This window comes from Pieris napi, chromosome 10 (assembly GCF_905475465.1).
Source record: "Pieris napi chromosome 10, ilPieNapi1.2, whole genome shotgun sequence".
Taxonomy (NCBI): Eukaryota; Metazoa; Arthropoda; class Insecta; order Lepidoptera; family Pieridae; genus Pieris; species Pieris napi.
Window position 1 is genome coordinate 8991946 of NC_062243.1, and position 27401 is coordinate 9019346.

At 32.1% G+C, this 27401-nt stretch overlaps 5 protein-coding genes across 6 annotated transcripts; all 5 read left to right on the forward strand.

Moving 5' to 3' along the window:
• Positions 1-659: 659 nt before the first annotated feature.
• Positions 660-1985, forward strand: LOC125053338 (serine protease inhibitor 77Ba-like). Its single transcript, XM_047654664.1, has one exon. It carries the CDS (start codon positions 744-746, stop codon positions 1947-1949), a length of 1206 nt encoding a protein of 401 aa, XP_047510620.1. The 5' UTR covers positions 660-743; the 3' UTR covers positions 1950-1985.
• Positions 1986-2332: 347 nt separating this feature from the next.
• Positions 2333-11035, forward strand: LOC125053344 (phytanoyl-CoA dioxygenase, peroxisomal-like). The gene is made up of 8 exons (XM_047654670.1): positions 2333-3185; positions 3385-3498; positions 4207-4318; positions 4774-4929; positions 5991-6137; positions 8474-8614; positions 9591-9728; positions 10043-11035. Exons 1-8 carry the CDS (start codon positions 3142-3144, stop codon positions 10094-10096), a joined length of 906 nt encoding a protein of 301 aa, XP_047510626.1. The 5' UTR covers positions 2333-3141; the 3' UTR covers positions 10097-11035.
• On the forward strand, positions 3072-23598 carry LOC125053345 (probable phytanoyl-CoA dioxygenase). 2 transcript variants are annotated; one of them, XM_047654673.1, is made up of 9 exons: positions 3072-3119; positions 15071-15136; positions 15335-15448; positions 17099-17210; positions 17672-17827; positions 19587-19733; positions 20751-20891; positions 22072-22209; positions 22563-23598. In XM_047654673.1, exons 2-9 carry the CDS (start codon positions 15093-15095, stop codon positions 22614-22616), a joined length of 906 nt encoding a protein of 301 aa, XP_047510629.1. In that variant the 5' UTR covers positions 3072-3119; positions 15071-15092; the 3' UTR covers positions 22617-23598. The 2 variants fall into 2 exon arrangements, with proteins under 2 accessions (XP_047510629.1, XP_047510628.1); XM_047654672.1 differs by having other exon boundaries at positions 3072-3106; positions 15051-15136.
• LOC125053105 (serine protease inhibitor 77Ba-like) lies at positions 10477-13923 on the forward strand. The gene is given in 2 exon segments (XM_047654317.1): positions 10477-10480; positions 13211-13923. Coding segments are annotated over 2 exon segments (702 nt in total). The 3' UTR covers positions 13909-13923.
• Positions 23053-25915, forward strand: LOC125053106 (serine protease inhibitor 77Ba-like). Its single transcript, XM_047654318.1, has 2 exons — positions 23053-23056; positions 25200-25915. The coding sequence occupies exons 1-2, from the start codon at positions 23053-23055 to the stop codon at positions 25877-25879; spliced, it is 684 nt and encodes a 227-aa protein (XP_047510274.1). The 3' UTR covers positions 25880-25915.
• The last annotated feature ends 1486 nt before the right edge of the window (positions 25916-27401 follow it).

The window sequence follows — 27401 nt, forward strand, 5'->3', positions numbered from 1 at the left end:
CAATCGAAAATTCTGACGTCAAAATTTCAGCTTTTTTCAAAAAGTTGATGTGCTTTCAGTGCGTTGAAATCTCTACTTTCCTATGGTAAAAAAATATATATATATTACCATAGTAAATCTTCTCAGAAAATGCAAAAAATCGTATGCAGTAACGCCCAGACCCGTCATCCCCTTCCCTACTTCTATTATATATATTTGGGACATAATAAGGTATGTTTTCACCAAATTTCGTTTAAAAAAATAAATTTTTGTAAAAGATAGAAATAAAAAACCAAAAAGTTGGTTTTTTGAATTTTTCACATAAATTTTGAGGTTATGTGAAAAATGTGTGAATAAAAAAGTTGTAGATCTTTTTATGACCTACAACTTTGCCATTTAGTTTTCTTCGATAGGACTTTTAGTTTTGCCGGAAATCGAGATAAACCGTTTTTAACCCTTAAAACTCCCCCCCCCCCTTCCCTTCCCGACCTCAGATCGACCGTAATTTATTTTTCCTTTCATTTTGATCATATTCCCCTCCTTTTCTAATGGGTTTCATCCTACTGTAATTTTTTTTGGTTTCAAAAATTATGTATCGGCACTGGTCTATAGTTATTCTTTTACTCAACAATAAATTATATGCCTATACATAAAAATTAATTGAAGCTTATCACGGCTAGGGGTCACGAAGATAACAATGATACTTATGATTTCGAAGTAGGTACAAGTCAGTATTTGAGGAGTTTTGAAAACACGCACACGTAATGGAACTAAAGTTTTTGTTTTTCGTCGGTTTAATACCTTCAATATTATGTCAATGTTCAGTTGAAAATGCTAAACCAGAATTTAGAAGGGCGGTCTTCGATTTCTCTGTGGACTTGATGATGAGAATAGCAGAAGAGAAAGAAAGTCATTTCATCGCTTCAACTCTTTCAACTTGGACGTTACTATCATGTATTTCATTAGGAGCAACAGACAAAACGTTAGCGGAACTCAAAGATGTCCTCCATCTGCATAGTCATTCTTGCTTTAACAACAAGTTCTTGGACATTGTAAAAATCATCAACTCAAACTCCTCTTCGGACGTCGTTGTTGAAAGAAATTCCATCATATTTACGGATGAAAACTTGCCTATCAAAAATTATTTCAAAAATACAATCATAAGTAAAAAAGTAAGTGATTTCCAAGTGCTTTCTTTTGGCAACCCTGAGTATGCCGCATCTGTTATCAACAACTACGTAAGTGAAGCGACGCACGGTTCGATAAATGAAGTGGTTGCCCCAGGAGACTTGGATGATATAGTAATGCTTGCAATTGATGCAATATTCTTCAAAGGCACTTGGAACGTACCTTTTGGAAAAGAAGACACAGAAGTGAGCGCATTTTATAACGAAAAAGGGGATCAGACTGGAGATGTAAACCTTATGTTTGTTACTGGCAACTTTTACCAAAAAGAAGTTGATGTCATTGGCGCTCAAGTCTTGGAACTACCTTACGGCAGTGATGAAAGATACACTGCACTATTCTTTCTCCCATATCCAGATGTTTCACTATTCAGTGTCATAGAAAAATTGAAAACAATCACATTGACCACTATATATAAACTGTTCGAATCCGAAGAAAAACAAGACGTGATGGTACAGCTCCCAAGATTCAAGACAAGCACAAATTTAAATAATCTAAAAGAGCTCTTGTCAGATATGGGGTTAAGAACTATGTTTGACAGTTCTCAAGCGAGCTTCGCGAAGATATCTCCTTACGAATTATCAGTTTCAGATTTCTTTCAAAAAGCTGATATAGAGGTCAACGAGGAAGGAACAACAGCGAGTGCCGTTAGTGGAGCAGGCTTCATATCAAGAAGTTTACCGGAAAAATTCACAGCAAATAGACCATTCCTTTATATGATAATAGATAAAGAGATTGAAGTACCACTATTCGCTGGTGCATACTCAAAACCAAGTGTTTATTAATGCCAAAAATTATTTAATTAAACGGCTACTACTTTATTATATTGTTTTTTATAAATATTTTTATTTAATCTTCGAAATTTATAACATATTAAATCAAAAAATCATACGAAAGATAACAGATACATACTTTTACTGATACATTTTTAGTTTCAAAAGTAATTAATAAAATATGAATATTTTAGAAAACGTATGACTCGATCGTCACAGATATTTTATAAAATGATATAAGTAGGTCCCTTTAAATGTGCCAACGCACACTGCGTTGCGATCGAAATATAGCCGCAAGCAAAATATTTATTGACCCATAATATATCTTAATTTTAAATCTAAACGATTACCGTCGTTTTTAACTTCAATAGGAGGCTTGCTTGCTTTGTTGCTTCACTGCGACAGTTAATTACAAGTTATTTCTTTATAGAAGGTCAAGGTTAAATTCGACGTAATAAATAAATTAATCATGGACAACTTAATAAAAGTCGTAGGTACATTGCGATGGACAAATACTATTTTAGGTGTCAATTATTATAAGCAATTAGGTGCAATCTAAACAAATATTATAGTTATTCATTGTTTTATGATTTAACTCCCAAGCAATGTTTGTCATTTGAACTTTAATGCTAATTTTGTATGTAAATTATTTAAATAGTTGAAAAAGTCGTACTGATATAAAAACGGATAGGTATTTTAAAACCATTTTGCACATGAAGAAGACGTAACAAGGTCACGTGTTAGAAGTATTCTTCCCATATTATGTAAAATTAAACTTTACATACTTTGTAATAAAGATATTTTAGATTCGTCACAGCCTAAGATCTCGTGAATTTGTAGCACATAAGCTAATACTAAAGAATTATTGTAACCAGCGAGAGTGTTATGAATATCTCTAGTAAGTTAAAAAGAAATAGTCAATTGACTATACGAAATAAAATAAAATCACTTCAAAACATATTGGAAGGTGTTTAAATACTTAAACATATAATTAAAAGTTATTTCTGGAGAAACACTTAACTTGTTTTCTTACAATTTATTTAGAGGATTTTACGGACTCTTGAGTTGGTAACACTTTAATAATTGCGAATTGCGATTAAAATGTTTGACACTACTGTCTACTGTCTACAACTAACAACAGTACAGTTTTTAATTTAACTTAGAGCAATATACTTGTTGCAAATTGCAATTTTATTCAAATACTATGGAATCCTCGACGGCTGCAGAGATTAAGCCTCATCCAAATTGGTAACACTTGAAATACTTTTTTAGACATAAATCATATTGAATCCTTCGATATTATATTTGCTATTTGGATATAACTAGATTAAATATACACAAAAATTAAGTGACTCAAGAAATAATTAATGCTTTGTTCGTTTATGTATAAATATTTTGATTTATTACCTCTCTTCCAACAAAAAAGTATTAAACATAATTTTTGCAGTGTGGCTGTAGATAACAACTACTTTTTATCAGCAGAACAAAAACAGTTTTATCTAGAAAATGGGTACCTTGTTATAAAACGGATATTTGATTTTGATGAATTATACAACTTTAAGTAAGTATCTCTTTAATTAAATAGGCATATATTGTGTTTATGATGTGCTCCTTAGATTATATTTTAGAGTATGCAAATTTAAAATAAGGTTTGGGAGTTTTTTTATAAATTCCACCTGTACCTGGTTATTGGAATTTAATCAGTTAAATTTAAATAAATAGATGATATTTTTGTTAGTTTGTTATAATATCTGAAAAGTTTAAGAAAATTGTTATTACTTTATTAAAAATTAACTCTTAATTTCTGTGTTAGTGACTCAATAATTTTTTCACCTTAAGAATTTCTACCATTAATGATGGAAATAAAACTATGTTCATTAACTCATAAATTCATGCATTCTCCTTCATTTATTAATAATTTGAATGTTAAGTAATGAGAGTGATAAAATTTTAATTTGAATAAACATTGTTTTTATATAATTGCACAAATTGTAAGTATGTAATTTATTTAAGATTCAATTATCTAATCCGTAGATAATATTTTGTGCAGTTAACTTAATATCACAACTTAAATAGAATTGTTTTGTAAATAGAATTGTCTAGTAATTTGTTTCGGTATGTAGCTATGCCAGATTTTGGCTTATTTTTTGTTTTTGATTTGGCTTATATGCAGAGAAATCTATATCCAAATGTGTGATTTTTGTGTTGCTGACAAGCAATTGAAACTGAACCAGAAAAACTGTTCTATTATTATTATTCATGTCCACAGACAGCATTTTATTCGTATTGCCAAAGGACTGGTGGATAAAGGAAATTCAACAGTAGTTCGTGAGCCTTCTCTTGTCAAGAAGGGGATGACAGGAGAGCAGGCCATTAATAAGGTATTCTTTATGAGTAAATTCCATTTTAACAGATAATACATATAGGTATGTCACCAACTCACCAAAGCTTAAAAATGATTCAATAACAATATCTCTTATTTGTATTGATTGTTCTTGTATTTCTATAAGAAATCAATGTCAAAGTGGTAATAAGTGTTTCTATATTGTACATGGGTATAGAGATCCCTTTAGGCAAATTTTTTGATGATTTAATTTATTTTGTTTTTGTGATTAAAAGCTATGATACTTGTTCTAATTTGTTACTCAAATCACAATCTTATTTAATTACTGTCAAATATTTCAAACTGCTCAAAAAAAATACTCTTTAACAGCACTTAATAAAGGATTTATGCTTGATTTTACTAGAATACAGACCTTATTATTGATAGAATAGTTTTTCACGCTCCACGCCTTTATTCTTAATTAATCTAAAATTATTTTTTTATGAATTTCAGGTCCAGGAGATCCATTATGACGATGTATTTATGAAATATACAGAGCATCCAAAACTGTTGAATGTTGTCTCACAGTTCATTGGTGATAACATACGAGTGATGAATAGTATGTTTATCAATAAACCACCTGGCAGTTCTCATCACCCACCCCATCAGGTAATTGTTATTAATAGCTGCGCTGCCCGGTCTAAACCGCGTTATACGCGTTTACAATAAAACTAATTAAAAATGACTTGGTGTACATTTTAAGCAACTCCATAGAGACCTTTCGCCTAGCAACCTTTGCAGTGTTAATTATTTGCTATTATTATTACAATGCAAATTTTATAACATCTTTAGAAAAACTCTATAACGTAAAAATTAGTGGAATTTGTTTGGTTTAACACAAAACCCATATATTACTTCACTCTGATGCAACAGGCATTCTCTATTACGAAGAAATATTTTCATATTTAGACATCAACAACATACTTAAGTGCAATTGTTTTTATAATCAGCATACAAAACTCACCTATTGAGGTGCCGAAAGTTCTAAGAAATACAGGTGAGGTCATAAACAGCTTTCTCGCCTTTGTTATTTTTAATCTAATTAACATGTGTGCCATTACTCTTAGATTACTTTTCCTGTACGGAATTCGGTGTCAGTTACTAAACACACCATCGTCACCTATCTATGCAATACTGTATATATATTATATATATATATATATGTATAATTATTGTAATTGGTTAAATTTGGTTTTTTCTTTCTCTTCCCTCCATACGTATATCCAACGAACTAATATGCTCGGTCCCTTGAAATTCTTTATGAAGAGATTACACTGTATTTTGTTTTGCCTTGTTATATTCCGACCTAGTTGACATTTATGTATTTATATTGTATATTCGTGGACGATTAGTGCTACTTATTTGATACAAAGTACAGGAGTGGTGTGCTGGGATATTAAGGGCTGGATTCTGGATTGTTGACAACTTCCATGGATCTGGTTAAGTTCTCATGTCATTTTCACACATTTATACCCTTTTTCTATTCTATTTAAACATGTGTGATGTTTGTGAGCATAAGAAAAAATAATTATATTAATGTAAGAGTAATTTATTAGTTAATAGCCAATTAAAGTAAGAGAATAAAAACAACTAAAACAGAATTATACTTTTAATAGGAATATTATCCCCTGGTTCAATTCAGTTTACTAATTAGACTTTCCCATTAACAGGACCTATTTTACTTCCCCTTTCGTCCTGCAGAGAAAATCATAGCGTCATGGACAGCTGTTGATGAAGTCACGAAGGACAATGGCTGCCTCTTCATCATACCACGGTCTCACAAGTTGAATCATTTGTATGTACATGGGCATTTGCCGGTTAGTATAATTAAAACGTTTTGGTTTAAATTTATTTAATTTAGGGGTTTAATAGGTAAAGAAGGCCGATTTCCGAAAGTGATTAATTTAATTATTCTATTAATATGTGCTTATAAAGCCGCGTTTTCATTATGCAAGTGACTTGCATACAAGTTGTAAGCGCAAGCGCATGCTCTCTTATATAGAGGGAAGTGTGCAGGATTACCTTGCAAAAATGAGTGCTAAGTGGAATACAGAGAAAACAATAATATTTATAATTTTATTTTGTTTTAATATTTACCATAGCACGTCTTCTACTCATGATAAACACTGTAATTGACCTCGCAACCAAAATTAAAAATAAAATTGATCAAAAACAAGTTGCCTTAGGTATATTTATTGATCTAAAAAAAGCCTTTGACACCATTAGTCATGAAAAATTATTACAAAAACTAAAACTTACCGGTGTTACAGGCAAAGCACTTGAAATTTTTAAATCATATATGGAGAACCGAAAACAAATAGTAAAAATAGGTGAATGTGAAAGCAATTCCTGTATCCTGAATTTTGGCGTTCCCCAGGGATCAATATTAGGCCCCCTCATGTTCCTCATTTATATTAACAGTATCAGTCATTTGGGTCTCAAAGGTGACATCTCCCTTTATGCAGACGACACAAGTCTCTTTTACTTTGGAAACTCGATCGAAGCTCTAATAGCCGATGCTCAAAATGATCTTAATCTGTTAAATGAGTGGTTTCAGTCAAATCTTTTAACTATTAATATTACAAAAACAAATTATGTTATTTTTGCAGCAAAAAATAAAAAAATAAAATAATTTCGAACTTAAAATAGACGGAAAAATACTTGAACGAAAACCTAAAGAAAAATATCTCGTACTTATTTTGGATAGTAACCTAACTTGGAAGCCACATCTAGAAAAAAATAAACTTAAACTAACACTACTCACAGGGGCACTGCGAAACATAACAAATTGTCTCCCTCAAAAAGTGCGGTATCTGATCTATAATTCTCTGGTTAAGCCTCATGTCGACTACCTCATTGAGGTCTGGGGTACTGCAGCAAAGAGTAATTTGGATCCTATCCAAAGAACTCTGAATAGATTGATTAAAAACTTATTTAACTATACATTTCGGACGCCTACTGAAAGGTTATACGTGGAAACAAAATTAATGAATATTAAACAAACGTACATATATTACACTTGTATTCTAATACGCAAAATATTAAATAGGGAAATTAATTCTAATATAAAATTTTTAACCAAACAACAAACACGAAACATTAACTTAAGACGTGCTAGTTACTTGGTGACCCGCCCTCCTAGAACTAACTATGGAAAAAGAAGTTTGGAGTATGAGGGTGTTACAATTTATAATAAGTTACCATCAGTTATAAAAGCAGAACAAAATTATGCCCGATTTAAAAAGCTTCTAAAAACTTACACATTAATTACATACAAATAAGTGATTAAAAATACTATGTATATATATATATATATATTGACAAGAATGCGATAACACTTGAAATGTTTAATGTTTAAAGAACTTTAAACTAACACCACTCACGGTGTTAAAGAATTGTATTCGATATTGACCAAAATCTGCCTATAAGTGATTTTAGTTTGTAAAAATGTTTTATAAACCTTGTACATACCCTTAATATATAAATATAGGAATAAACTAAAAATAAAATAGTGTTATGAAAAAAATTAAAATAATCAATATAAACTTGTTATATCAGACTATGCCATCAATGCCACATCTAGTAAAAAATCAAATTCGAACATCCGTGTTTTGCTTGGTTGACTGATCAAGTTTATTATGTCTACCCACATTTTTGGTGCTGTTCTGTTTTGTTATTTTATATATGTTTTAAATATGTGTTTCTCAGTAAGTGAATTTTGTATGCAATTCTTATGAGAAATAAAGTTATTCTTAAACAACTAGAAGAACTAACTTTTATGACACTAAAAACTTGTAAGCAAACTGCAAGTTGAACGAAATCGTGTTTCCAATTCAAGTCACTTGCACACAGGTGTAACGTCATACATGCATGCAAGTACTTGCATAATGGAAACGCGGCTTAAGAGTATAAGCAAGTATTAGAACCAATAAGTCCGTTCTTCGGGTGCTGAGTTACTTTGGCCATATTGCCAGGAGAGAACCGAATAGTCTCGACAAGTTGGTAATGGTAGGGATGAGGGATGGCTGGAGAAGTCGAGTTCGATCTCCTACCCGTTGGTCTGACCAAATTAAGATATTTATGACTCTCAACATCCCCAATGCCATGAGACAAGCTGAGGATAGTGGTGGTTAAAGAACGTATCTAATTTCAGGATGCAAATAAATTGTACCACGGTATATTAGACAAGTCGGTGTTTGACAGCAGCAAGTATGTCCAGTTGGAGATGACTCCCGGAGATACAGTGTTCTTTCATCCCTTACTTGTTCATGGATCTGGACCAAATATTACTAAGGTGAGTATTTCTTCAAACCATTTAAAAAGTAAGTCGTATGGAAGTATTATTGAGAACCCAAATCACCAACTAGGTGGTGTTTCTCTACGTACGCAATTTACCCTTGCCAGTATTGTGAGGAAAACCTTGAGAAAATCGGAAGGTTGCGGTTTGAACTCGCAAATTACTTTTTATATTATCAAGTTAATTTTAAAACATCTGTCGAACTGTAATGACGTAAAGAGCGTAGAGTTGTCATCATAAAAAAAGGTAATTCCTGCAGCCTTATAAATATTTTTAAAAAAAATCAGTGGCGCTACAACCTTTTTAAGTCTCGGTCTCAGATCTCCGTATCTGTTTCATTATCATATTTCAATCTAACAGGCAAGTTGGTGATCAGCCTCCTGTGTCTGACACACACGCCGTCAACTTTTTGGGTCTAAGGTAAGCCGGTTTCCCCACGATGATTTCCTTCACCGTTCGAGCGAATGTTAAATCGACACATAGAAAGAAATCCCATTGGTGCACAGCCGGATCCCAGATCGAACCTACGTCATCAGGGATGAGAGTCTCTCCATAAAGCCAAAGGCGAACATTGCTCTTCCTCTTGCAGAAGAGGAATACTTGTGAATATTAAACAAAAATATTGCATAATCTCACTATTATAAAAGAGCCCGTTCTTATTTCGCCCACAACTCAGAGGCCAAACTTTTATTCTTTAGTAAATGTAAATTTAGAAATATAGTATGTTAGTTTAACGTTTTGAAACTATAAATTATATTTTAACTTCCACTAGTGTGTGGACTCAGTATACGCCCTTAGACGCAGATTTGGTCTGTTGTGCTTTAATTCCTGGCTAACTAAACCGGCCTAGCCTCCTTCCAGAAGCTCAGAAGTTTCCTGGGCACTCCGCAGGATGCACGTAGCGACCTCACTGCTCCGAGGATTTTGGTCTTTAATTTGACCAATTCTAAGTTTAATTATGAACTATTTTCAGTTCTACCGCAAATCGATAACGGCTCACTACGCCAGCGGTTACTGCCAGTATGTGGACGTAGGTGGGACTGTCCAAGAGGTTGTCGCCAAAGATATTGAGAACGAAGCCCAAAGGAGAGGGTTTGACCTCACTTTTGTGGTAAATATCTAATCTATTGATAAAATAAATTACCTATTTTGAATGTCTAAAAAACATCGTATATGTCATATTTTAACGCATTTTTGGAGTTAAAATTTAGTTTTACATTTTTTAAGGTGAACCCCGGTTGCGTGATTGCTAAGTAATTACTATATAGGTGATCAGCTTTTGAGCCTAAACCCTTAACAACAAATATATATTTAATATCGACATTAATAATGATGAGGTAAAAAAAACAGTAGGTAGGTAAAAAATAGTGTCCGAAAAGAATAATTTTTAGTAATCTTCAGATTCACTTGAGATTTTTTTTTCAGGATACTTGGCGTTTTAAAAGCAAGCAAGTGATGGGAGCGAGAGCAAACCTATAAAAGGTCCAGTCCAGACGTAACTTTTATGATGATACTTATATATGTATATAAGACATTCCTTTATGTGAAAACATTTTGTGGTTATGGTTTATAGATGTCGCTCATAAAATCTATTGCTGCCATTCCCTTTCTTTTTTTATATTTCTGTCGACATTTGACTATCTTAAAAGAGTAACCGTTTTTGGTATTTGTGTATAGACTCTATACTAATTGTGTGGACAGAAACAACGCTACAATGGTAAGTCAGTAATGTTCCGGTTAATATCGTCCTGTGTCGATATTTTTATCGAGCGGCAATAACTATTTTAATACAAGAATTATTCAACCATATTATATAGTAATTTCAGAGATTTTTATTAGAGTCATTTTACACTTTTAATATGCGTAAGTAATTGGTAATATACGTAATATGGTAATGGATAGTTGGTAGATTGATTCATTTTTACAGTATTAAATGTTGTTTTTGAAAACCATAAATTGTGACCAATTTGTATTACCGTCACAAAAAACTCCTGTTTTTTTTAATAAATAAAAAAATATCTTATTATTTTTAAAAAAATCGACGCTTTCGGCCGTCAAAAACTGTAATATTGTAATTTTACGTGTGTAAGGCTGTATAATTTTGATGTAAATTTCCTTTTATGTAATCAATTTTACGATGGGATTTGGGGACGCCACAAATATATTATTTAAAAAATGATATTAAGATTTATACTATGTTATTTTTAATTAATTGATATGGTGCAATAATAAGCTGTATTATGATATTAACTGTGATAGTTTGGTGCTTTTATAAATTTTATATAGTGTTAAAATACAAAGAGTTGAGAGTTAAACATGTACTTTGACTAGAAATATTTTTCACCTGGGTGCTATATTATGAATAACAAGAAAACACATTGTACTAAAATACATTTATTAATAAATCTATGGTTTGGTCTTGATTATTTTATTATTAATACTCTGTCAATAATTAAACTATGGAATTATTATAAATTATCTTATTCATATATTAGCTGATTATCCCTTTTATTTATATTATATATTTGTATTAATTATATCTAACTATTTTGGTAGACAATTTTAATATTTTGTTACATAAATTTTACTGGCAACCAATTAGGATATATTTCAATATATCAAACTCAAACTTGGCGGCTGTACATGCCAGAGACATCACAAGCGAGTATGTATACAATGTCGCGATTTTTGGACCCCAATCATAAGGTTATTATTAGGGATGCATCCGATACCGATATATCGGCGATACTTTGGGCTTGCCGATATTTCGGTATCGGCGATATTTTGTTTGCCGATACAACGATACTTTTCAAATTTCGCGCTTTAAAAAAGTAATGTAAACGCGCATCTTGTTTGATCCGGGGCGTGGGAAACGAGGCACGGACTATCTATGCCCCTCACACCCGCTTAGTCTCCGCGTATTCCATTTCGCTAGACACTTTAGTTGGTTTTTAACTGCTATCGCGCGTAGTATTTTTTCAATACCAAATTAAATAAAATACAGAATTACAAAAATCTTATCAATGTTAATTTTAATTATGAACAGTTATTTATTTTATTTACTAAACCTTTAATCTTATTCAAAGTTTGTGACTGTTTATATTTTATAATAAAAAAAAATTTAAAACTTTAATCAAACTTGATATATTTTACCTTAATTTAATTTGAATTCAATAAGCATTAGTATCGGAATCGGCGATATTTCTATAAGAGTATCGGTATCGTATCGGCAAAAAGGCGTATCGATGCATCCCTAGTTATAATATACCGAGTGTGTACAGCCGCCATAACATTTAATTTCGTAAGTTACGTATACACTACGACCTTGATTCTAAGCTTAATAAAGACTGCTTTCAATAAAAAGCATTAAAAATAAATTTATACACAAAGTATGTCTTATTCAATTTATAAAATGAGCATTCAACCTCCAACTAGAGCACCATACAAATAACAGATGGCGACTGTTCATGGAACCAACGCCATCTTTCGTGGAAGACGGTTAACTTATTCTATAGAAAGTAGAAACTGAGGTTATAAAACTGCAATAAATAGATTACAAAAATATATAAGAGGGCAACGTATATAAATGGTATGTTGGACATAAAACGTAGTCAAGAAAAAACCGATGAGAGAATTAATTAAGGAAAATAGGATAAGGATTTTTTTAAATTATATTACTTAAAGATGAATAAGAATTTGGAGAGCCCTTATGTCATGCACGATAATTATGTAACCAAAATAATAAAACTCTTAATTAATGGTATGAACGAAGTTTGATTTATTAGGACAGAAACAGTTTATTCATTTGAAAAGTGAGGTGGGCATACACATGAAAATTCTATATTGAGGAAGACAGTTACTCTAAAACCATTAAAATCAAACTATAATTTTAAAGACTAAGCCAGTTTACATAAAACGAATTTAACGAGCTCATGGTCACCGACTATCGCATAATTTTATATTTATTACTTGCGTAGACCAAAGAAGAGCAAAATTGATATGTAATATAATTTTTTGTATGTAGAATATAACCTCAGTCCACCGCAAGAAAGTTAAACACATATGCCTTATTATACAGCGTTATATACAACACGTACACATTCAAATATAGCAAGATGCCATCTGAGCAGTCGAATGAATGTGTACTTGCCTCATCCAAAATATATTGTTATGGAATTAAAAGCATTAGATGCGCGAGTAGCGCCATCTAGTTTACCGGGTCGAATTTGTAATACCACCGGAGGGGCAAAAATACTAAACATAGGTAATTTTACTAAAAGCAAACTTTATTTAACGCTGTATTAATTAATTAATTGTGGGTCGTATTGTGAACTAATACGTGTTGGAAGAAATAGGTTTACATAACCAATAGTTTATAGGACTAATGCATAATGTTATCGACATATGTCGATCGAAATGTCATAAAATATAAGTAAATTTAATTTTACTTTTATTAATAAATATTGATTCGCGTAATGCAGTTTTTAGTCGTATTAAATCAGATATAAAATCAAATTTGTTAAGTTCTCATATATAATGCTTTTAATGGGACATATTGTTTTCTATATCTTCATATGTACAGTATTTTATAAGTAATTATCTATAGTTGTCGTAGCCTACGAGTATCAAACAATGGAGCACGCGTTGAAATCGTTTGTTTCAAAGAAGACACAGAAGTGAGCGCATTTTATAACGAAAAAGGGGATCAGACTGGAGATGTAAACCTTATGTTTGTTACTGGCAACTTTTACCAAAAAGAAGTTGATGTCATTGGCGCTCAAGTCTTGAAACTACCTTACGGCAGTGATTAAAGATACACTGCACTATTCTTTCTCCCATATCCAGATGTTTCACTATTCAGTGTCATAGAAAAATTGAAAACAATCACATTGACCACCATATTTAAACTGTTCGAAGCCGAAGAAAAGCAAGAAGTGATGGTACAGCTCCCAAGATTCAAGACAAGCACAAATTTAAATAATCTAAAAGAGCTCTTGTCAGATATGGGGTTGAGTACTATGTTTGACAGTTCTCAAGCGAGCTTCGCGAAGATATCTCCTTATGAATTATCAGTTTCAGATTTCTTTTAAAAAGCTGATATAGAGGTCAATGAGGAAGGAACAACAGCGAGTGCCGTTAGTGGAGCAGGCTTCATATCAAGAAGTTTACCGGAAAAATTCACAGCAAATAGACCATTCCTTTATATGATAATAGATAAAGAGATTGAAGTACCACTATTCGCCGGTGCATACTCAAAACCAAGTGTTTTTTTAATGCCAAAAATTATTTAATTAAACGGCTACTACTTTACTATATTGTTTTGTATATTTTAATTTAATCTTCGAAATACATATATAACATATTAAATCAAAAAAGGTAAAATCATACTATAACAGATACATACTTTTACTGATACATTTTTAGTTTCAAAAGTAATTTATAAAATAAGAATATTTTGTAAAACGTATGACTCGATCGTCACAGATATTTTATAAAATGATATAAGTAGGTCCCTTTAAATGTGCCAACGCACACTGCGTTGCGGTCGAAATATGTATATCAAAATCTACTTAGCATTAAAGCCTAAAACAAAATATTTATTTACCCATAAATCATAATATATTATTTTGATTTTAAATCTAAAAGATTACCGTCGTTTTTAACTTCAATAGGAGGCTTATCACTGCGACAGTTAATTACAGGTTAATTCTTTAGAGAAAATGAAGGTTAAATGGGACGTAATGAATAAAATAATAATGGACAATTAAAGCAAAGTAGGTAGGTACCTAGGTGTCGATTATACACAATTAGATGCAAACTAAACAAATATTATAGTTATCTTTTCATTGTTTTATGATTTAATTCCCAAGCAATGTTTGTCGTTTAAACTTTAGTGCAAATTTATGCAAATTATTTAAATAGTTGAAAAAGTCGTACTGATATAAAAACGGACATTTATATAAGAAGACGTGACAACGTGTTAGAAGAATTCTTCCCATATTATGTAAAATTAAACTTTACATATTTTGTAAAAAAGATATTATAGATTCGTTACAGCCTGAAACCTCGTGAATTTGTAGCACATAAGCTAATACTAAATAATTATTGTAACCAGCGAGAGTGTTATGAATATCTCTAGTAAGTTAAAATAAAATAGTAAATTGACTATACGAAATAGAATTAAATTACTTCAAAACATATTTGAAGGTGTTAAAATTCTTAAACATTTGATTAAAAGTTATTTCTGGAGAAACACTTAACTTGTTTTCTTACAATTTATTTAGAGGATTTTACGGACTCTTGAGTTGGTAACACTTTAATTATTTCGAAGTGCTATTAAAACGTTTGACACTTACTGTATACTACAGTACAGTTTTTAATTTAACTGAGTTTACTAAAACATCGAACGGAGTCCAGCCTGCAAATTGAAATAGAGCAATATACTTGTTGCAAATTGCAATTTTATTCAAATACTATGGAATCCTCGACGGCTGCAGAGATTAAGCCTCATCCAAATTGGTAACACTTGAAAATACTTTTTTAGACAAATCATATTGAATCCTTCGATATTATATTTGCTATTTGGATATAACTAGATTAAATATACACAAAAATTAAGTGACTCAAGAAATAATTAATGCTTTGTTCGTTTATGTATAAATATTTTGATTTATTACCTCTCTTCCAACAAAAAAGTATTAAACATAATTTTTGCAGTGTGGCTGTAGATAACAACTACTTTTTATCAGCAGAACAAAAACAGTTTTATGTAGAAAATGGGTACCTTGTTATAAAACGGATGTTTGATTTCGATGAATTATACAACTTTAAGTAAGTATCTCTTTAATTAAATAGGCGTATATTGTGGAATTTAATCAGTTAAATTTAAATAAATAGATGATATGATATATATCTGATGATACTGATTATGCAGGAGTCTCAGGGACCCTTGATTGGAACACCTCCAAGTGATTTTAGCTGCCGGAAATGCGTCAAAGTATTTAAAAAAAAAATTAAAAGTTTTGTGAAATGTATTGAAATTTGTAAACAATCCGCCATTATCTACTTTTCTATTGGTTATAAGAGATGTGACATTCTCGTTTTCTATTGGTTATAAGTGATGTGACATTCTCGGTAAATTATTCGGATCGATTATTTTCTCATTTGTTAATTTTAAAGTTGAACCGAATTTAACCATTACTTGTCAAATGTACATACATTACATTAACTTCATGTTTCAATTAGTGTATGGTTCCGAAAAATTTTAAATTATTCAAAAAGTACCCAAAACGGAATCAGAGCACCCCAATATCCACGTGGTCTTTTCTGCCTTACTCCTAGAGTGTATATAAATAATCGGAGGCGCGGAGGAAGAGCAGCCACCCGCTGTAACAAAGCACAGGCATTATGCAAGCCGTAGCGGCTAAGGCTGGACCAAAAAGCCGAGGTTGCGGAGGCTTGAATAAAATGCCTGTGCTTTGGTACGCAAGGGTGGAGGGGCTGCATTTCCCGTAGCGCCGGAGCTGTCAATTATTATCTAGATCGGTTAGGTTAGGTTAGTATATTAATATTTTTTTAAAATAATTGTTCAACTGAAACTCGAAATCGAATACAAAAGCGGATTCAAAATCGAATACTAAAATTGATTTTCACTTTTAAAAAATAGATTATTTTTCACATTCCCTATTCATTTTATAAACGCAAACGGCCATTTCGAATGTGGATTTTGCCAGAACAGTGTGTGTTCACAGTGATCAAGTGCAAAATATCCGTTAAAAAGCCGTTACTTTTTACGTTTTTTTTATTTTTGCGTGAATGTGCGTTATTTTATTAGCATTTTTTTAAAACTTGGCTTTACATACATACTAGACACTGATTTCTTGCGATCATTTTCAGATTTCCGGTAAAATAGGTGAGATTTTTTTTTTTAATTTTTTTTTGTTTCCGGCGTGTAAAATTTGTGGGGGGTGATTACTACACCCCTCCCCCCCTCCTCACTCCCCAGCAACCCCCAATTTGGGTTCATCGTTTTCGAATCGTTATCCTTAAGTTATTCTTTAAGCACGGACATTGTGTGTTACTCAGTGATCATTTTTTCACCTTACAAATTAAGAAATTCTACTTATATTCATTAATGATGGAAATGAAACTATGTTTATTTACTCATAAATTCATGCATTCTCATTACTCCTATTTATTAATAATTTGAATATTAGGTAATGAGAGTGATAAAATTTTAATTTGAATAAACATTGATTATTATAATTGTACAAATTGTAAGTTTATTTTAGATTCAACTATCTAATCTTTAGTTAATATCACAACTTAGATATTGTAATACAAATAGAATTGTCTAGTTATTTGTTTCTATTTTTTGTGCTTATATGAAGAGAAATCTTGTGAATGTGTGATTTTAATGATGCTGACAAGAAATTGAAACTTAACCAGAAAATGTTCTATTATCATTATTAATGTCCATAGACAGCATTTTATTCGTCTTGCCAAAGGACTGGTGGATAAAGGAAATTCAACAGTAGTTCGTGAGCCTTCTCTTGTCAAGAAGGGGTTGAAAGGAGAGCAGGCCATTAATAAGGTATTCTTTATGAATAAATTCCTTTTTAACAGATATTATAAATAGGTATGTCACCAACTCACCAAAGCTTAAAAATGCATTCAAAAATGAATCAATATTTTTTATTTGTATTAATTGTTCTTGTATTTCTATAAGTATTCAATGTCAAAGTGGTAATTAGTTTTTGTATATACATTATACATGGGGTAGGCAAATTTTTTGATATACACTAGTAAACAGACTACATGTTGAATTGTTACCTCCTTTTGTTTTTTATTTATTTTGTTTTTGTGATTGAATACTTTGATACTTGTTCTAATTTATTACTCAAATCACAATCTTATTTATTTCAAACTGTTTACAGGTGTTTGGATTTATGCTTGATTTTACTAGAATACGGACCTTATTATTGATAGAATTGTTTTTCACGCTCCACACCTTTATTCTGAATTAATTTAAAATTAAATTTTTATGAATTTCAGATCCAGGACATCCAGTATGACGATGTTTTTATGACCTATACAGAGAATCCAAAACTGTTGAATGTTGTCTCACAGTTCATTGGTGATAACATACGAGTGATGCATAGTATGTTTATCAATAAACCACCTGGCTGTTCTCATCACCCACCCCATCAGGTAATTGTAATTAATAGCTGCGCTGCCCGATCTAACCCGCGTTAGGCGCGTTTATAATAAAACTAATTAAAAATGACTTGGTGTACATTTTAAGCAATTCCATAGAGACCTTTCGCCTAGCAACCTTTGCAGTGTTAATTATTTGCTATTATTATTACAATGCCAACTCTTTATAACGTCTTTAGAAACAACTCTCTATAACGTAAAAATGAGTGGAATTTAGTATTGTCTTTTATTGACATAACTTATACACATTTAAAGGAAACAATTTTTTAACGGATTGAAGTTATGTATTATAAATTTACAATTATTTTACATAATTTTAAATTTAACCCACGTTTCGCGTGCTTTGGATACGATCGAGTCGATACCAACTCCGGGGAAATAAATACAGATAATTCAACTTTTTCTACAGCTGTGATACTTTTTGACATTCAACACCTTTTGTCTTCAGTCACCGTGACCACGCACGCTGTAAAGAACGCGAAACGTCGGTTAAATTTTAAATTATTGTAAATTTATAATACATAAATACATAACTTCAATCCGTCAAAAAATTGTTTCCTTTAAATGAGTGGAATTTGTTTGGTTTAATACAAAACTCATACATTACTTCACTCTGTCGCAACAGGCATTATCTATTACGAAGAAATATTTTCATATTTAGACATCAACAACATACTTAAGTACAATTGTTTTTACAATTAGCATAAGCTAAACAATATAAAAAAACTTTATAAAAAACTCACCTAGTCATAAACAGCTTTCACGCCTTTGTTATTGTTAATTTAATTAACACCATTATTCTTTGATTTCATAGATTGCCTGTATATATATATATATATATATATATATATATATATATATAATTATTGTAATTGGTTAAATTTGGTTTTTTCTCTTCCCTCCGTATAACGAAAGTCTCTATAACGAACAAATTTGCTCGGTCCCTTGAAATTCGTTATGAAAAGATTACACTGTATTTTCTTTTCCCTTGTTATATTCCGACCTAGTTGATATTTATGTATTTATATTGTATACTAGTTGGCCTGGCGAACATCGTACCGCCTAACAGTCTATTCTTTTTTTTTAATACTTATTCTGCTATTCGGGACACTGGTCTAGCTAGTAGGATAAAAAAAAAGTTGATAAGAAAACAAACCCATTTTGTCAAAAAATAAAAATTTACCTTCCCGGAACCCCTCCACTAACACTTGGACTTTATGTTATGGTATTAAAGTTCAAATTGACTTTTAAGTATTATTACGAATATTTTGTATAGGAATAGATACAGAAAAGTGTTGTTTTTAGACTTTTTCACTAATTTTTTTTTATTTTTTTCTCTGTAAGAACCATCCTCGTACTTCAAGGAATATTATAAAAATAGAATCAGACAAATCAGTCAGGCCGTTTTCATGTGATGTCGTGACAACGGAAAACGGGTTTCATTTTTATATATATAGATTCGTGGACGATTGGTGCTAGTTATTTGATACAAAGTGCAGGAGTGGTGTTCTGCGATATTGCAGGCTGGATTGTTGGAAACTTGCATGGATCTGGTTAAGTTCTCATATCATTTTCACACGTGTATACCCATTTTGTATTCTATTTAAACATTTGTGATGTTTGAGAGCAGAAGAAAAAATTATGATATTAAAGAGAAAAGAGAATAAAAACAACTGAAACAGAAATATACTTTTAATAGGAATATTATCTCCTGGTTCAATTCAGTTTACTAATTAGACTTTCCCATTAACAGGACCTATTTTACTTCCCCTTTCGTCCTGCAGAGAAAATCATAGCGTCATGGACAGCTGTTGATGAAGTCACGAAGGACAATGGCTGCCTCTTCATCGAACCACGGTCTCACAAGTTGAATCATTTGTATGCACATGGGCAATTGCCGGTTAGTATAATTAAAGCGTTTTGGTTTAAATTTATTTAATCTAGGGATTTAATAGGCAAAGAAGGTCGATTTCCTAAAGTGATTAATTTAATTATTCTATTAATACGTGCTTATAAAGCCGCGTTTTCACTATGCAAGCGACTTGCATGCAAATTGCAAAGTGGAAACAACGACTTGTAAACTAGTTGCAACTTGCATGCAATTAATAATTATGTTCAAACATGTACGCACGAATTGTCGTGCGTACAAGTGCAAGTCAGCTCATTTGCACGCAAGTTGCAAGCGCAAGCGCATGCGCTCATCTATAGAGGGAAGTGAGCAGGATTACCTTGCAAAAATGAGTGATAAGTGGAATACAGAGAAAACAATAATATTTATAATTACATTTTATTTTAATATTTACCACAGCACGTCTTCTACTCATGATAAACACTGTACAACTAGAACAACTAACTTGTATGCAAGCTGCAAGTTGAACAAAATCGTGTTTCCAATTCAAGTCACTTGCACACAGGTGTGAAGTCATACATGCATGCAAGTACTTGCATAATAAGTCCGTTCTCAATCACCACAAGACATTCAACTATCATTTACAGGCGTCCTAAGCCGCGTTGATGTAGACGCCCCGGGCTTTGCCGGGTTAGAAAATGACGGCCCGGGCCGTGCCGAGCCGAACAAAAATTCAGTTTGTTTAAGTAGGGTTTTTTATTGTTCATTTTAAGTGATGGAGTGGAATGACGAACAAGTGTTAATATAAATAATAGAAATAACCCGGTCGGCTTCGTTTTCGGTGTGGACATCGTGCCGGCCCGAACGTACCCGCCCGGCTTAGCCCACCCGGGTCAACCCGCCCGGCCTCCCTCGGCATAGTGTGGAGTGTGGACCCTGCTTAATGCAATGAGACAAGCTGAGGGTAGAGTGGTGTGGAGGCAGCAAGTCGACGTATCGGTTAGGGCTTAAAACTACTGAAGACTACGATGAGGAAGATAAGGGTTTAAAGAAAGTATCTAATTTCAGGATGCAAATAAATTGTACCACGGTATATTAGACAAGTCGGTGTTTGACAGCAGCAAGTATGTCCAGTTGGAGATGACTCCCGGAGATACAGTGTTCTTTCATCCCTTACTTGTTCATGGATCTGGACCAAATATTACTAAGGTGAGTATTTCTTCAAACCATTTTAAAAAAAGTCGTATGGAAGTATTATGTAGACCCCAGATCACCAACTAGAGGTTTTTTTTATGTACGCAATTTACCCTTGCCAGTATTGTGAGGAAAACCTTGAGAAAATCGGAAGGTTTTGATCTTACGAATTACTTTCTATATTATCAAGATAATTTTAAAAATATCTGTCGAACTGTAATGACGTACAAGTATTATTAACATAAAAAAATCAGTGGCGCTACAACCTTTTTTATGTCTAGGCCTCTGATTTCTGAAACTGTTTCATTATCATATTTCAATATAATAGGCAAGTTGGTGATCAGCTTCCTGTGCCTGATACACACGCCGTCGCCGCCGACGTAAGCCGGTTTCCCCACGATGATTTCCTTCACCGTTCGACCGAATGTTAAATCGGCGCATAGAAAGAAAGCCCATTAGTGCACAACCGGATCTCGGATCGAACCTACGTCTTCAGGGATGAGAGTCTCTCCCTGAAGCCAAAGGCAAACACTGCTCTTCCTCTTGCAGAAATGTTGGATATAAAAAATTTTTTTTTGCGTAATCTCACTGTTATGAAAGAGCTCGCTCTTATTTCGCCCACAACTTAGAGGCTCAATATTTAGTAGTTTAACGTTTTGAAACTATAAACTATATTTTAACTTCCACTAGTGTGTGGACTCAGTATACGCACTTAGACGCAGATTTGGTCCGTTGTGCTTTAATTCCTGGCTAACTAAGCCGGCCTAGCCTCCTTCCAGAAGCTCAGAAGTTTCCTGGGCACTCCGCAGGATGCACGTAGCGACCTCACTGCTCCGAGGATTTTTGTCTTGACTTTGACTAAGGGAGCGTTCAAGTATTACTTCACGCAATTTTTGGAGATTATATATATAATCTCCAAAACTCTCCTTCCATAACCCTCCCGTATATTACGCGCCGTAACGTTTTTCTGTACCCAATAGTAAAACGTTTCGTGACCACCCAGTGACTCTTTATTGGCTAAAAGTTACCATTATGTGCTGTAAAGTACTGGAAAGTCGAAAATAATATTAACAATAACGCGTAATTCAATCCCCGCCCCGCATCGTAACGTTTTACAAAAGGACCCCCCCCCCAAATTCGTTACGTAATACTTGAACGCTCCCTAATTCTAAGTTTAATTATGAACTATTTTCAGTTCTACCGCAAGTCGATAACGGTTCACTACGCCAGCGGTTACTGCCAGTATGTGGACGTGGGTGGGACTGTCCAAGAGGTTGCCGCCAAAGATATTGAGAACGAAGCCCAAAGAAGAGGATTTGACCTCTCTTTTGTGGTAAATATCTATTCTATTAACAAAATAAATTACCTCTTTTGAATGTCTAGTCCTTATCACTAGTGTTATTTTGCAAATAAATAAACGAGACAAAACATCGATATTTTAACGCATTTTCGCATATTATAGTTAAGATTTAGTTTTACATTTTTGAAGTGAAACCCCGGTTGCGTGATTGCTAAATAATTACTATTAATATAGGTGATCAGCTTTTGAGCCTAAAACCCTTAACAACAAATTTATATTTAATATCGACATTAATGAGGTAAAAAAAACTGTAGGTAGGTAAAAAACAGTGTCCGAAATGAATAATTTTTGGTAATCTTCAGATTTACTTTAGAATTTTTTTTCAGGATACTTGGCGACTTAGAAGCAAGCAAGTGATGGGAGCGAGAGCAAACCTTTAAAAGGTCCAGTCCAGACGTAACTTTTATGATGATCCTTATATAAGTATAAGACATTCCTTTATGTGAAAACATTTTGTGGTTACGGTATATAGATGTCGCTCATAAATTCTATTGCTGCCATTTCCTTTGGCCGTTAAACTTCGTTCAATGATATTTCTGTCGACATTTGACTATCTTAAAAGAGAAACCGTATTTGGAACTAAACGGGAACACGAATTTCTATAGTCTATACTAATTGTGTGAATAGAAACCACGCCACAATGGTAAGTCAGTAGGTACTGTTCCGGGTTAGTATCGTCCTGTGTCGATATTTTTATCGAGCGGCAATAACTATTTTAATACAAGAATTATTCACCCATATATAGTAATTTCAGAGATTTTTATTAGAGTCATTTTACACTTTTAATATGCTTAAGTAATTGGTAATAATATGGTAATGGGTAGTTGGTAGATTGATTAATTTTTACAGTATTAAATGTTGTTTTTGAAAACCAGAAATTGTGACCAATTTGTATTACCGTCACAAAAACTAATACGAAAACTCCTGTTTCTTTAATAAATAACAAATATCTTATTCTTTAAAAAAAATCGACGCTTTCGGCTTTCAAAAACTGATTTTATTGTAATTTTACGTGTGTAAGGCTGTATAATTTTGATGTAAATTGCCTTTTATGTAATCAATTTTACGATGGGATTTGGGGACGCCACAAATATATTATTTAAAAAATGATATTAAGATTTATACTATGTTATTTTTAATTAATGGATATGGTGCAATAATAAGCTGTATTATGATATTAACTGTGATAGTTTGGTGTTTTTATGAATTATATATAGTGTTAAAATATAAAGACTTGACAGTTAAACATGTACTTTGACTAGAAATATATTTAAATATTTTTCACCTGGGTGATATTATGAATAACAAGAAAACACATTGTACTAAAATACATTTATTAATAAATCTATGGTTTGGTCTTGATTATTTTATTATTAATACTCTGTCAATAATTACACTATTGAATTATTATAAATTATCTTATTCATATATTAGCTGATTATCCCTTTTATTTATATTATATATTTGTATTAATTATATCTAACTATTTTGGTAGACAATTTTAATATTTTGTTACATAAATTTTACTGGCAACCAATTTGGATATATTTCAATATATCAAACTCAAACTTGGCGGCTGTACATGCCAGAGACATCACAAGCGAGGATGTATACAATGTCGCGTTTTTTTGGACCCCAATCATAAGGTTATAATATAACGAGAGTGTACAGCCGCCATAACATTTAATTTCGTAAGTTACGTTTACACTACTTGATTCTAAGCTTAAAAAGACTGCTTTCAATAAAAAGCATTAAAAATAAATTTATACACAAAGTGTATCTTATTCAATTAATAAAATGAGCATTCAACCTCCAACTAGAGCACCATACAAATAACAGATGGCGCCTGTTCATGGAACCAACGCCATCTTTCGTGGAAGACGGTTAACTTATTCTATAGAAAGTAGAAACTGAGGTTATAAAACTGCAATAAATAGATTACATGAATATATAAGAGGGCTTCGTATATAAATGGTATATTGGACATAAAAGGGAGTCAAGAAAAATACTGATGAGAGAATTAATTAAGGAAAATAGGATAAGATTTTTTTTAAATTATATTACATAAAGATGAATAAGAATTTGGGGAGCCCGTCATGCACGATAATTATGTAACCGTCAAAGCAAATAATAATAAATTATAATTATAATAGACAAACTATAATAGACATGACATAGACAAATTATAATAGACATGAAAATAAAACTCTTAATTAATGGTATGAACGAAGTTTGATTTATTAGGACAGAAACAGTTAATTCACTTGAAAAGTGAGGTGGCCATAGACATGAAAATTCTATATTGAGGAAGACAGTTACTCTAAAACCATTAAAATCAAACTATAATTTTTAAGACTAAGCCAGTTTAAATAAAAGTAATATAATTTTTTGTATGTAGAATATAACCTCAGTCCACCGCAAGAAAGTTAAACACATATGCCTTATTATACAGCGTTATATACAACACGTACACATTCAAATATAGCAAGATGCCATCTGAGCAGTCGAATGAATGTGTACTTGCCTCATCCAAAATATATTGTTATTGAATTAAAAGCATTAGATGCGCGAGTAGCGCCATCTAGTTTACCGGGTCGAATTTGTAATACCACCGGAGGGGCAAAAATACTAAACAGGTAATTTTACTAAAAGCAAACTTTATTTAACGCTGTATTAATTAATTAATTGTGGGTCGTATTGTGAACTAATACGTGTTGGAAGAAATAGGTTTACATAACCAATAGTTAATAGGACTAATGCATAATGTTATCGACATATGTCGATCGAAATGTCATAAAATATAAGTAAATTTAATTTTACTTTTATTAATAAATATTGACCCGCGTAATGCAGTTTTTAGTCGTATTAAATCAGATATAAAATCAAATTTGTTAAGTTCTCATATATAATGCTTTTAATGGGACATATTGTTTTCTATATCTTCAAATACAGTATTTTGTAAGTAATTATCTATAGTTGTCGTAGCCTACGAGTATCAAACAATGGAGCACGCGTTGAAATCGTTTGTTTCAAAGAAGACACAGAAGTGAGCGCATTTTATAACGAAAAAGGGGATCAGACTGGAGATGTAAACCTTATGTTTGTTACTGGCAACTTTTACCAAAAAGAAGTTGATGTCATTGGCGCTCAAGTCTTGGAACTACCTTACGGCAGTGATGAAAGATACACTGCACTATTCTTTCTCCCATATCCAGATGTTTCACTATTCAGTGTCATAGAAAAATTGAAAACAATCACATTGACCACCATATTTAAACTGTTCGAAGCCGAAGAAAAGCAAGACGTGATGGTACAGCTCCCAAGATTCAAGACAAGCACAAATTTAAATAATCTAAAAGAGCTCTTGTCAGATATGGGGTTGAGAACTATGTTTGACAGTTCTCAAGCGAGCTTCACGAAGATATCTCCTTATGAATTATCAGTTTCAGATTTCTTTCAAAAAGCTGATATAGAGGTCAATGAGGAAGGAACAACAGCGAGTGCCGTTAGTGGAGCAGGCTTCATATCAAGAAGTTTACCGGAAAAATTCACAGCAAATAGACCATTCCTTTATATGATAATAGATAAAGAGATTGAAGTACCACTATTCGCTGGTGCAAACTCAAAACCAAGTGTTTATTAATGCCAAAAATTATTTAATTAAACGGCTACTACTTTAGTATATTGTTTTGTATATTTTAATTTTATCTTCGAAATATATAACATATTAAATCAAAAAAGGTAAAATCATACGATTTATTTATTTTACTTATTTATTTATCATATACATGATCTTAAATAGAAAGTAGTTGGTGTGGTGGAAACACAAACTGGACACAGTTAACATAACAGATACATACTTTTACTGATATCTTTTTAGTTTCAAAAGTAATTTCTAAAATAATAAGAATATTTTGTAAAACGTATGACTCGATCGTCACAGATATTTTATAAAATTATATAAGTAGGTCCCTTTAACGCCCAAGCCCAATAACCTATCTCCATCCATAATCCACCACCTGTGATAGTAATCTTAATCCAAATGTTGTAACAAGTGTGCCAATAACCAATCGACGGATTGTTATAGCCATCTGTCGATACAAGCTATCCGTGGGAGGTCGTATCGGTGTCTGTGGATAGACCTTTGTATGAAAATGACAGTTGACGAAAGCTCGATTTCAACAGTTATTTATTTTAACAGATTTTAACTTACACCAGTTTTTAAAATAATTAAAAAAACTGTTTGTTATGTTTTAATGTATATTTAATGTTATTTGTACGGTTTTATTTACTTTATTTGGTTTACATTGATTATCAAATATAAGTGAAAACTCGGTAAAATGGAACGAAAAAGAGCATTTTATCCGTCCCCAAAAAATGAATTGTCTTCGTAGGGTTTGGTTATTGGGAGGCAGATAGGAGATCGATCGACTGACACGGTCTGATCTCAGATTGTTTTCCATCTGAGATTGTGGATTAATTATTGGGTTCGGGCGTAAATGTGCCAACGCACACTGCGTTGCGATCGAAATATATCAAAATCTACTTAGCATTAAAGCCTAAAACAAAATATTTAATTACCCATAATATATTATTTTGATTTTAAATCTAAAAGATTACCGTCGTTTTTAACTTCAATAGGAGGCTTATCACTGCGACAGTTAATTACAGGTTAATTCTTTAGAGAAAATCAAGGTTAAATGCGACGTAATGAATAAAATAATAATGGACAATTAAAGCAAAGTAGGTAGGTACCTAGGTGTCGATTATACACAATTAGATGCAAACTAAACAAATATTATAGTTATCTTTTCATTGTTTTATGATTTAATTCCCAAGCAATGTTTGTCGTTTAAACTTTAGTGCAAATTTATGCAAATTATTTAAATAGTTGAAAAAGTCGTACTGATATAAAAACGGACATTTATATAAGAAGACGTGACAACGTGTTAGAAGAATTCTTCCCATATTATGTAAAATTAAACTTTACATATTTTGTAAAAAAGATATTATAGATTCGTTACAGCCTGAAACCTCGTGAATTTGTAGCACATAAGCTAATACTAAATAATTATTGTAACCAGCGAGAGTGTTATGAAATAAAATAGTAAATTGACTATACGAAATAGAATTAAATTACTTCAAAACATATTTGAAGGTGTTAA